Source organism: Taurulus bubalis, assembly GCF_910589615.1.
Source record: "Taurulus bubalis genome assembly, chromosome: 17".
NCBI lineage: Eukaryota > Metazoa > Chordata > Actinopteri > Perciformes > Cottidae > Taurulus > Taurulus bubalis.
This window is the reverse complement of record NC_136605.1, coordinates 7694406-7705877: the sequence shown is the minus strand read 5'-3', so window position 1 is coordinate 7705877 and position 11472 is coordinate 7694406. Positions and strand designations below refer to the sequence as shown.

Below are 11472 nucleotides of genomic sequence, written 5' to 3'. Positions count from 1 at the left end.
AGAGAGACAGAGAGAGAGTGTGGAGGGAGACACAGATGTGAAAAAAAGGAAAAGTGCTTAAAAATGGGGCGTCAGAATGTATGATAAGACTAATGGTCGGATGGTGTGTGGAGACTTAATCTGGCAGTGACTCAGGAATGGAAATTGTACTAGCCTACAGGCCCGGCGGCGAGCCTTAAAAAAAAGTGTCTGAGATTGTGTCACATGGGCCTCATTAGTCATGATGTGAATGAAGCAGAGGGTGAAAGGCCCCAATATTTTTTTTTAAAGCCCACCCTTACAGCAATGCAGAGGTCCAGGAAGTGGACCTCGTGCCAGGGTGTGTGTGTGTGTGTGTGTGTGTGTGTGTGTGTGTGTGTGTGTGTGTGTGTGTGTGTGTGTGTGTGTGTGTCTGTGTGTGTGTCTGTGTTTTATTTGTTACATGTGAATAAGAGCAGGTAAAAAGGGTACTATATTACACTACAATAAACATATATTTGTAACACCTGCATCCAGTACACTACAAACAGCGCTGGAATCTGCAAGTGAAACGACCACCTTTTGTCCCACTGCTAGCCGGCGAGCCGCCGCTGGCAGAAGAGGAAGAGCCCACGGCCATGTGGCCACGCAGCACACACACCGGATCAATAAACGAACATTAGCGACCGAGTTGAGTGATCTGCGTGATTGGGGACAGATCAGCTCCAACACCGTGCTCGTGTGTGTCATGTGTTTGACCTGGTGATGCTGCGACTTCACTAAGCTTACAGCCTGTTTTTTAAAGTGGACAGTAACAGCAGAATCCCCCCCTCTCTGTATCGTCTCCAATGACCAAATGTTGTCATGTTAATCGGAGGAAAAATAAGTAAGAACGAGGGCAGTCTTTTGGGTAAAGGTCTCGGGCCTTTGCAGCCTTCACAGGGAGGAGTCGTTGCTGTTGCGGAGCTTTTTACCGTTATCTCATAATAACTGAGCTCTATGCGGCCAACGGCTGAGAGCAGGTGCAGGGACGGCATTGTCCGTCTGATAAAAGTTTATACCCGTAGTTAAACCTGTATATAAAACTGTTTATCAAGAGATTAGCTTTACTAGGCCCCACAGCATCAATCCCTTCCCTTTTATTTTCTCCAATCCTTCGCTATTATCGCCTCCCCTCTCTCTCCCTCTCAAATCGCTAGCGCCCAGTGCACCACAGTGTGCACGCGACGTGCCCCAGTGCATGACGCCGGACCAATCAGAGGGCGCCATTCCGAAAGTTTACCTTTTATGGAGAGAGCCGGGCAACTGACGCAGTATAAAGGACGTGCGCCCACAGCTAGCGGATTCACTCTGAGCGCCGTCACACGCAGCTTGTGCGGGATATCATTTGCCTGAAACCGGTTCCCTTAAAGCGAAAAGCCCCCCCACCCAAAAAGGTAAGGAGACAGAAACTATTACTATCACATTTCTGATTTAAAACTCACGGTTAGAGTAAAAAGTGAGTGGATTTGCTGGTTTAAAAAAACAAAAAAATGCAATTGTGTGAATTTTGTCTTTTTTAAATGCGAAAGCTGACGGACCACGAGGCTCTTTGTCCCGTCAAACACGTACTGATGACTTCACCTCGGGGTTTTCAGAAAGCAATCACGATATTTACTGCTTTTTTTTGTTGCGTTAAAGTGCGCATTGGTTTTTACAGTAGACCGTTAGACTTGAGCTAATGCGACTCGCAGGTGCTTTCTGCTGCAGCTGCGTAACGGAAACCGTTACTCTTAACTATAATGGTCCTGTGGCTGCGATTTTCATCGTAGTTGAGCAACATTTGTGCAGTATTCCTGTGTCGGCTCGTGTGTCCTCCCCTGTAGCAGGGTACTCTGGGAGGTTTCTGAGTCGAGGTCGTCTGGATTCTGGTCCCTTTGTGCGCCCGATGCGGCGGGGTGTGACCTACTTTAGCACATTAGCTGAGCCATGCTAGCGCCGCCCTTCAGACCGGCTACTGTGGCACTTTGTTTCATCGAGATGATTTTATTTTTTATTAAGTCACTCGCGTCTACTTCCTTGGGCGTGTTTTAGATGTCCCTATCATAGTGCTTTATATTTCGTAATCTCACTCTTAAATGGGGAAAGGAATAAAATAAGAAGACGGGGCCTGCAAAAGGCATACATTAATGGCTTAATTGAATAACTGTTCGACTCTAAATGATTTCTCGTCTGGCCGACTTGCACATGAAAAAAAGGGAAATAGCGAGTGACTAATCATCCACCCTGGAAAAGGCGTGGCTTTCTGGAAATGGAGCATCAGTCGAGGACTTGTGGCCCATCCATGAGTTAATTATGCAAGGATTGTAGTTAAATAGTGTTTTACTGCTAGTGCTTCGGGGTTGATGTCGGACTTTTTAATAAAAATGGAGAATTTATAGTAACGTATCCAGTCGTGTGTCACGATGGGCCGTTTCAAACTACTAAGGCGGTTGAGTATGACGCAGTGATATTGAAGTGGATGTTTAAAAACGGTTATAATTGAGCAATGGTGGACGGGAGGAAGTTGACGGGTGAACCCGGGTGGGGAGTGGTCGCGCGGGTCTGGTAATGTCGAACCTTTTTTTTTTTTTTTCTTTTTTTTTGTGCTGTCGCTCTGGCCGCGCGCCATGGCGCCGGTAGCTGCAAAGCTGCTCAAAACCGAACCATGTCCTTATATGGTAACAGAATGCAGCGCCACTTCCTTTTGTCTGGCTCGGTCGGAATGTGGGGCGCGAGCTCCCCCTAGTGGCCAACCTCGTCAACTGTCGCCATTTGCGAACAGGAAGTTGGGCGTTTTAAAGAGCGTTGCACAGGCGCTTGTTGAGAGGTGCGCGTGAGACTTGTCTTTTAACGGCGGTTTTCTTTTCTTCTCTCCCCCTCAACAGTTCAGCCATGGAAGATGAAATCGCCGCACTGGTTGTTGACAACGGATCCGGTATGTGCAAAGCCGGATTCGCCGGAGACGACGCCCCTCGTGCTGTCTTTCCCTCCATCGTCGGTCGCCCCAGACATCAGGTGAGGGATTGCTGTCCGACCGGAAATAAAGCCAGCTCCTGCTTAAGCGCATTCTAATTACAAGATTAATTATTAATTTGAATATGCTTACTGTGCCAATTTATTTTAAGAATAAATTGTAAGAAATTAAAATGTCTTGTATTCCAACTTAAGTGGCTTCAGTGTTTCTTCAATGCTATGAAGTAAATTTGAGATTCAGCTAGGCAATCTTTAAATCAAAGTCATAATTAATTTAATTTAGTGGAAAGCCATGTGCCATACTTCTTGGCTCAAGTACATGCAATAAAGCCGTTTGCCTGGTGGAAGCCCCCGACAATTACGCATGTTTAACCATCTATCATCTCTTGTTCAGGGAGTGATGGTGGGTATGGGCCAGAAGGACAGCTATGTTGGTGATGAAGCCCAGAGCAAGAGAGGTATCCTGACTCTGAAGTACCCCATTGAGCACGGTATTGTGACCAACTGGGATGACATGGAGAAGATCTGGCATCACACCTTCTACAACGAGCTGAGAGTTGCACCTGAGGAGCACCCAGTCCTGCTCACAGAGGCCCCCCTGAACCCCAAAGCCAACAGGGAGAAGATGACCCAGGTACACACCCTTACTTGTGCACATCTGGATTAGACAAGACAGTATGTTAATGTATTCACTGTTGAAACCTAGTACCCTCATTTCCTCTTTGGTTTCCCCTCCATTCCGTTCTCACTTGCTCCTTCCTCCCCTCTCCTCCAGGACCTCTCTCCTATACGATCTATCATCAACAGGTCTCTCTTGACTGTGTGCCTTTTCTGCACTTGTGGCTATGTTTAGCTGAGTCAGTAGATCGGCACCAATAGACTCTGACATGCACAAGTGTGAAGGAATGTTTACTTTCTGCACTTTTTCTCTACTAACTTCAATCTTAGCCCACACTAATGCATGTAGTGAGTGCAGTGGCCACAGAAGAAAATACTTTAGCTGTGTTTTGTAAATGCTAACGTGTTCTCTTCTCCCTTACAGATCATGTTCGAGACCTTCAACACCCCCGCCATGTACGTTGCCATCCAGGCTGTGCTGTCCCTGTACGCCTCTGGTCGTACCACTGGTATCGTCATGGACTCCGGTGATGGTGTGACCCACACAGTGCCCATCTATGAGGGCTATGCCCTGCCCCACGCCATCCTGCGTCTGGATTTGGCTGGCCGCGACCTCACAGACTACCTCATGAAGATCCTGACGGAGCGTGGTTACTCCTTCACCACCACTGCTGAGAGGGAAATCGTGCGTGACATCAAGGAGAAGCTGTGCTATGTCGCCCTGGACTTCGAGCAGGAGATGGGCACTGCTGCCTCCTCTTCCTCCCTGGAGAAGAGCTACGAGCTGCCCGACGGACAGGTCATCACCATCGGCAATGAGAGGTTCCGTTGCCCAGAGGCCCTCTTCCAGCCTTCCTTCCTCGGTATGTTTCTCAACTTGAGCCTAACCTGCACTTGATGCTAAAAAAACAAACATGTACAGCCCTTATTGTTGCCCTGCACTTGCTAACAAATGTGTATCTGCTCACAGGAATGGAGTCCTGCGGAATCCACGAGACCACCTACAACAGCATCATGAAGTGTGATGTCGACATCCGTAAGGACCTGTACGCCAACACCGTGCTGTCTGGAGGTACCACCATGTACCCCGGCATCGCCGACAGGATGCAGAAGGAGATCACAGCCCTGGCCCCATCCACCATGAAGATCAAGGTGAGCTGATGCGCTACAGAGCCAGCAGACTGACTCTTTGTTGCTGCTGTGTCTGATGATGCAAACCAATGCTGTGGTATCCTCACGCTTTTCTTTTCTTCCTGCAGATCATTGCCCCACCAGAGCGTAAATACTCTGTCTGGATCGGAGGCTCCATCCTGGCCTCTCTGTCCACCTTCCAGCAGATGTGGATCAGCAAGCAGGAGTACGATGAGTCCGGCCCATCCATCGTCCACCGCAAATGCTTCTAAACAGACTGTTCCTCCTCCCCCTCCCCAACCAAACGCCCAACAACTTCAGCTCTGTGCAAAACAACCACACACCACACATTTCTCATACACACTCAGGCGCAGAGCCTAGATGACCAACTCATTGGCATGGCTTCAGTTATTTTTGGCGCTTGACTCAGGATTTTAAACTGGAACGATGAAGGAGACCGTAATGTTTTTGGCTAGGTTTAAAAAAAAGCACCCCAGGGTTCTGCAGTTGCATCTGGGGACTTAAAAAAATGTACATTTTGTTTTCTTTTGAGTCATTCCAAATGTTTGTTAACTGCATTGTTCAGACACATGATTCCAAATGTTAACTGCATTGTTCAGACACGTATTCGCCTCTGTGAAGGCTGCCCAGTGGTTGGCGCATACTTAAACATGGTTGTAGTATCGCTTGTATGTAAATTATGTCTGGGTTTTTTGTACTTTCAGCCTTAAAAATATCTTGGTCCTGTTAATTTTTTTTTGTTTTTGTTATGCAAAACCCAATCGTGACCTCTTCTTCCCCCTGTTGGAGGTGTCATCCCCGGGGTGGTGGGGCTAGGGGTCTCGAAGTGATGGGGTAACATGGGGTGCCAGACCGGTGGGGCCAACCTGTACACTGACTAAACGATCCCAATAAAGTGCACATGTGTTCCGACATGACGTCTGACTCTTGTCTTCATATACTCTTTATATTTCTATTCCAATGTGACAAAGCCTTTTTGAACTGCTTGGTGCACGTAATGAAACTCATGTAAGATCAGTTTCCTTAACATGATGACATGCTTAAAGAGGTTATATTGTAGTAAAGATCCAGATGATTGACTTGAAGTGATATTTTCACTGCTAGCATTTAATCCAGGTCTCAAGCACACAAAATAAATGTTCATGTAAGCTTCAAAACCACAAATACTAGTATGAATATGATTCTCAATACTGATATAAAATAAACCAGTCCTTTTGCAAGTGTTCTATCCATATTGACTTAAGTGTGAACCAGTTTATGATGCCTTTGTTCCAATAACTTATATAATGTAGACGGACCCCACTCCAGGCAGTGATTTGCTGTGCACGTGGCCCTCTGCAGCGCTTGGTGTCTCACCTGTTGCAGTAACGGGGTTTAGGTTTTTTACCAGAAACACGTGACATAACCTCCAGTTTTACAGAGAAAGTTAATTTCCCAGTGGAAGATCAGTTAAAAGGGCACGTGACGCGTCATTTCTTGAGCTTGGGGATAACCCCCAAAATCCTGATTCACTCAAGTTGTTCACATGTCTGCAACTGCTTTTCTGTCACACAGAAAAAATACCTATATTTCCCGGTATGACATGATAGAAAATGCTGTAGTCCGATGTGACAAAAGGCAAAAACTTTACTGAAGCACAAATGACTTCTGACTAACTGACGGGATTTTTTTTCATCCTTGGTGTGATGATGTCATATGCAGGACTCCTTGGTTAGTATCGAGACTCTCAGATTGCACACGGTTTGTGGATCAAAAGCATTAAAACAGCCTTGTCATTAGTCCTCATCACCCTTAATACAATTTGAATACCTCATTTCCTTGTATAACAAATATAAAAAACAGTCCATCTCATTCAGTCCTTTCAGTAACTACAAAGGGAATATGAGTGAAATGCAGGCAGCAGAGATAAATACCTCAAAGGGATGTGGCTGCTGCGTTTGTTCTTCCATTGTTATCATGCTCTTCTGTACAGTCATCAGTGTCTGCTGCTTCCTGCTTCGCGGCTTCATGCTGATCTATTCGCTGCAGGGTTCAGCTGGCTGGGCGTGATGATGAATGAAGAATCAGAATCATTTATTGGCCAAGTACGTTGGACATACAAGGAATTTGACTCGGTTATGAGTGCATAACAATACATAGACATAAGGACACACTTGTCACATTTAAGTCTTTTTCCCCCCTCTCTCTTTCGGCCTCTTGTCATTACATCATTTGCAATCACGCTCTCCTCGTGGGACCAGGAGATTGTTTTGATCCAGAAACCTTCTGCGGATGTTGGCAAAGTGGAAAAATGCTCCCAGAGGACACGTTCAAACTACAGCGTGACCGCACTTGTTTCAGAGAACCACTGATTGACATTCTTGATCTCTGTATTCACAACCAGTGTGAATGCACAGCAGTTGCGCAGTTTAGACAGCAGATGGCAGTCAAGCTCCATTTTATTTTCCACTTGTGTCCAAAAGTGAGGCGTGACTGTGCTGCGTGCAGCGTGCTGCTTTCCCCCAACACGTAAGCTCATATTAAAGCTTCTGCATTGTTCTACAGCTGAGCTCATGTGTTTTGTTTTGTGTGAAATTCCTTCTTTGGATATACAGTTATTGAATTGGATGAAATGGTAGTATTGGGGCTGATGTAATGGACAGATATGACAATGAATGAAGAAAGGGGAGGGTGCCAGAGACAGCAGTGTGTGTGTGTGTGTGTGTGTGTGTGTGTGCGTGTGCGCGTGCGTGCGTCCAGTACAGCAGTGACAGATTGGATAGATGAGAAGATGGCGTGTGTCGTTAAAATAACCGAGTGTGTGTGTGTGTGTGTGTGTGTGTGTGTGTGTGTGTGTGTGTGTGTGTGTGTGTGTGTGTGTGTTTTAAAACCAGCTCGACCTCCACTACTGACACGGGCCCATTCCCTGTCCGCAGATAACAAACGGATGGGCATCATTTGCATGTTGCAGAGGAGCAGGAGGCTGAGATGGACGGCGCGGCCCCGCCCTCGTGCTCTGTGCATCATATATCCTGTTTCTGTGCATGACACCACGGATCCAGCAAAGTCACGCTGCACCCATTCGTCACGCTGTCCCACTTTCATACAGTAGTCCGGGCCGCGCGGGGGCACCTGGGTGATATATGAGAGGGCCTGTGCGCGTGCACGCGGAGGTGTTTGCATTGATACGAATTCATATATGCAATGCATTATATTCAGACCGCCTGCTGCGTGCTCTCTCTCACACACGCACGCACACACACATATACACACACGCGCGTGCGCGCACTGAGGATGAAGTGTGTTTGGTATTGGAAATGTATTCCATCTCTCCGCAGCCCCCCTGCCTGTGATTCTGCTGAGACTGCTTCCCTCTACCCTTTTATTGCCGCGCCAGCAAAACACTCACTGGCAGGGAAGCAGAGCTTGGCATGCAGGCGCGCGTGTGTGTGTGTGTGTGAGAGAGAGAGAGAGAGAGAGAGAGAGAGAGAGAGAGAGAGAGAGAGAGAGAGAGAGAGTGCAACCATACTTAGTTTCGCTGTGCCTGTGTGTGTGTGTGTGTGTGTGTGTGTGTGTGTGTGTGTGTGTGTGTGTGTGTGTGTGTGTGTGTGTGTGTGTGTGTGTTGCAGGTGTTTGCGCACGAGGCACTCCAGACGCGACACAGAGGGGGACCAATTTGTCAGAAAATGAGGCTTGCTGTGTTCCTCCATTTACTACAGCTGTGCTGCTTTACAGCACATCCATCGGTCGGGTCACTGATTCTCCTCCATCCCGCGCGCACGCGCGCACGCACGTAGTTCCCGCCTTCCTCCAACAGATGGGGCCGCTGCGCTGACAGAGAAACTGGGTGAAAAGAGAAGAGAAGGCTACTACTGCTGACAGAAGCAGGCCAGCAGGAATAATTGATCATATTGAAATACAGTAGCTGCTGGTTCTTGATTGCCTCAGAGTGATGTGCACTCTAGCGAGGGTGACGTGTTCACTGAAGGCAAGCCCCGCCCCCTCCAACCCCCACCCTGTGCACAGCCATCCCACTGTTTTATTTAGTTTAGTGTGATAGTCTGGTAGGGAGAGAGTCTGACAGCAGATGTATTTATGTATTGTTTCTGTCAGTGAGCTGCTGACTGACACAAGGTTTTTTTTGTCTTTTGTTTTGTGTGATTTTTTTCACATCACAGACATATTCTGTACCCTGCATGGTGAAGACTCCCCGGAGCTTTCCATTATCCTGAATAGGTAATAAAGGATTTTTAGCCGACTTGTTTAGAGATATTAAAAGAGCTAAAAGAGAGAGAGAAAGAGGGAGAGAGAAAGAGAGAGAGGGCTGAATAGAGGCGTGGAGGCCCCTGCAGGCATTCTTCTATTATTTCTTTCTCATGAGGCATCAGCGGCCCTGACGCATCACTGCCACATATTTACTCAGCAGGAGATGTGTCTGCTTGCATCAGTGTTTCCTGACGGTTGTGGCGAGGATGGGTGGTTTTTCCCAAGAATAAAAAAAACCCACGATTCCTCAGAGCTCTTAACCGCACGATTCAGGCACCAAAAATACACACCCAGTGCCGCGCAGGCCCGCTCCAGCACCCTGCATGCCGACAACCCCCACCCCTCCATCCCCCAACCTGGTTTGAAGCAGCAGATGGGAATCACTTTGCGTGTCCTCGTCTTGGTACCCGCTCTCCAGATAGAAGAGTGTTTGTTTCCGATTCCATTCAAATAGGATTCAAACGGCAGGCTTCTGGCTGTGTGTTAACGATGTGTTGACTGGGACCGTGTGCATCAATTAGGCATAGTAAGACGTTTTATGGGATTTCTAACCACAGGTCTCGAACTTGGTTGGATGCGGTAGAAATGTAGGCCAATTTATCTTTTTTTTTTGTGTTATAACGCGAGTGACATATGTGTCAGGCCTGCTGAATTAATAAACTGCCATACATGTCATGTCTGGGAATATCTATGACCATATACATGCATGCATCTCACTATTTTCACAACGTCCAATCGCATAAAATAAGCCTCATTCTATAGAAACTGCATCAGCCGATTGCAAAGTCATGGAAATGAGTCATATTTGTGGTGACAAATGTGTGAACCAGCAGACAGCGTGCAGATTTCCTTTGTACACACATCCATGTCATCCTCTACACATTCAGATGAGTGACTGTTTGTCCCCCAGCAGAGACCCCGCCCCCTCCCCAGCCCACTATAAAACACTGCAAGGCCCACTGTCTGATGACTGGCAGGTACCCCATGAGAGCTGCATGTGTGTGTCGATGTGTGTGTGTGGTGATGTCAAGGAATATTGTATGAAATATGTTTAACTTGGAATTGATCGTGAATCCAGGCTTTGGCGGCCCATCCCCCAGTCAGATGTGCAAACTGAAGTGCACGGTGCTGACGGGTGGATGCTTATGCAGGGGGACATCTCTCTGTTTATTTATTTATGTATTGCTGTGAGAGAGAGGGACTGAGCCCACAGCTGAATAAATCAATGCTGTCTGTGTGCTCCGGTCCCCTGTGGGTTAATGCAGCCACACGCCTGGAGACAAGTCAGATGGTCTGGCCCCCTGAATTAAATCATGTGTACCTGATCCTTCAGCTGACAGGACTGAATGAACCCGAACCCCCAGCGATGATATTTGGGGCTGGATGTCGATGTGAGATCTGCTGTTCGGACCACGATAAAGAGGCCAAACAACCAGGGGAAGAGACGCACACAGTGAGTCTGGGATAACACATGTTCCCGTTCTGTAATCTCTGGTCAGCAGAACAACACTTTCCTCTCGCGGAATGACGAATCGTCTGAGCTATTGCGTTGACTCAGCGGGGTTTCGTGCCGTATATCACGGCTGTCGGTACTTTTCCACTGCAGCTGTAAAAAGATATAATCTACCAAACGGTCTCATCTGATCCGCAGTAACGCGTGATACACAGATCTGTTATTACCATCAAACGAGGAAGGTTATAAACCACACATTGTCCTACTTAGATAGCTGCTGGAGAGAGTGCAATAAAAAAAATATGGATATGTTTTTATTGGATTATTTTGGTTAAACCAATTATATTAATTCCAGCACCACGTTGCACAATGATAATTAAGGACGGTCACATGGCCGTAACAAAAAGGATTAATTCAATTAAGATTGTATCTTTAACCTTCCTCTTGTGTTAGCTTTCTGTTACCATCTCTTATGTTAACGGGTCGGTTTTGACCCATGTCTTAAATCAGCTGTAAAATACACTAAAAACATCTATCATCCAATGTGTTTCTCATCTCTTGGGTACCTTGTTAGGCTTCCTTATCCATGAACATATTGGTTTTAATATTTTTGGTGTGGGCCTCTGGACCTTTTCTTTGTCAGTATACTTCTCGATTTCAATAAAAGAAAAGGTAAAATGAACCTCAAGAGAATTATATAAATAAATAAATAAAAGGTTGTTGTGTTACCTGACTATTACTGAGGGGTATTAGAACACATCTCTTAAATACATTAGTTTTATTTATTTTTTCATTTTAGTATTATTAACTATAGTAACATCTATGGTGTTACGGGTCAATTTCGACCGATATATATTTACTTCAAGAAAAAGGCTAAAAAGTCTTTAATACAAATACAAAATGAAAAGCAGAACAAGTCATAACACAAAATATAGATTTGCTTTGTCAAATAAACAACAACCAATCAAATCAATTACTAGTTCCAAAACTAATAAAAAACAAAATCTGAGTAAAAGTCTCTCTGTGCAAGAACTTGCATGTGTATGTGTGTG

General features: G+C 46.2%; 1 protein-coding gene across 1 annotated transcript; it reads left to right on the top strand.

Moving 5' to 3' along the window:
- Positions 1-1313: 1313 nt before the first annotated feature.
- Positions 1314-5639, top strand: actb2 (actin, beta 2). The gene is made up of 6 exons (XM_079232973.1): positions 1314-1394; positions 2865-2994; positions 3347-3586; positions 3995-4433; positions 4541-4722; positions 4830-5639. The coding sequence occupies exons 2-6, from the start codon at positions 2872-2874 to the stop codon at positions 4971-4973; spliced, it is 1128 nt and encodes a 375-aa protein (XP_079089099.1). The 5' UTR covers positions 1314-1394; positions 2865-2871; the 3' UTR covers positions 4974-5639.
- The last annotated feature ends 5833 nt before the right edge of the window (positions 5640-11472 follow it).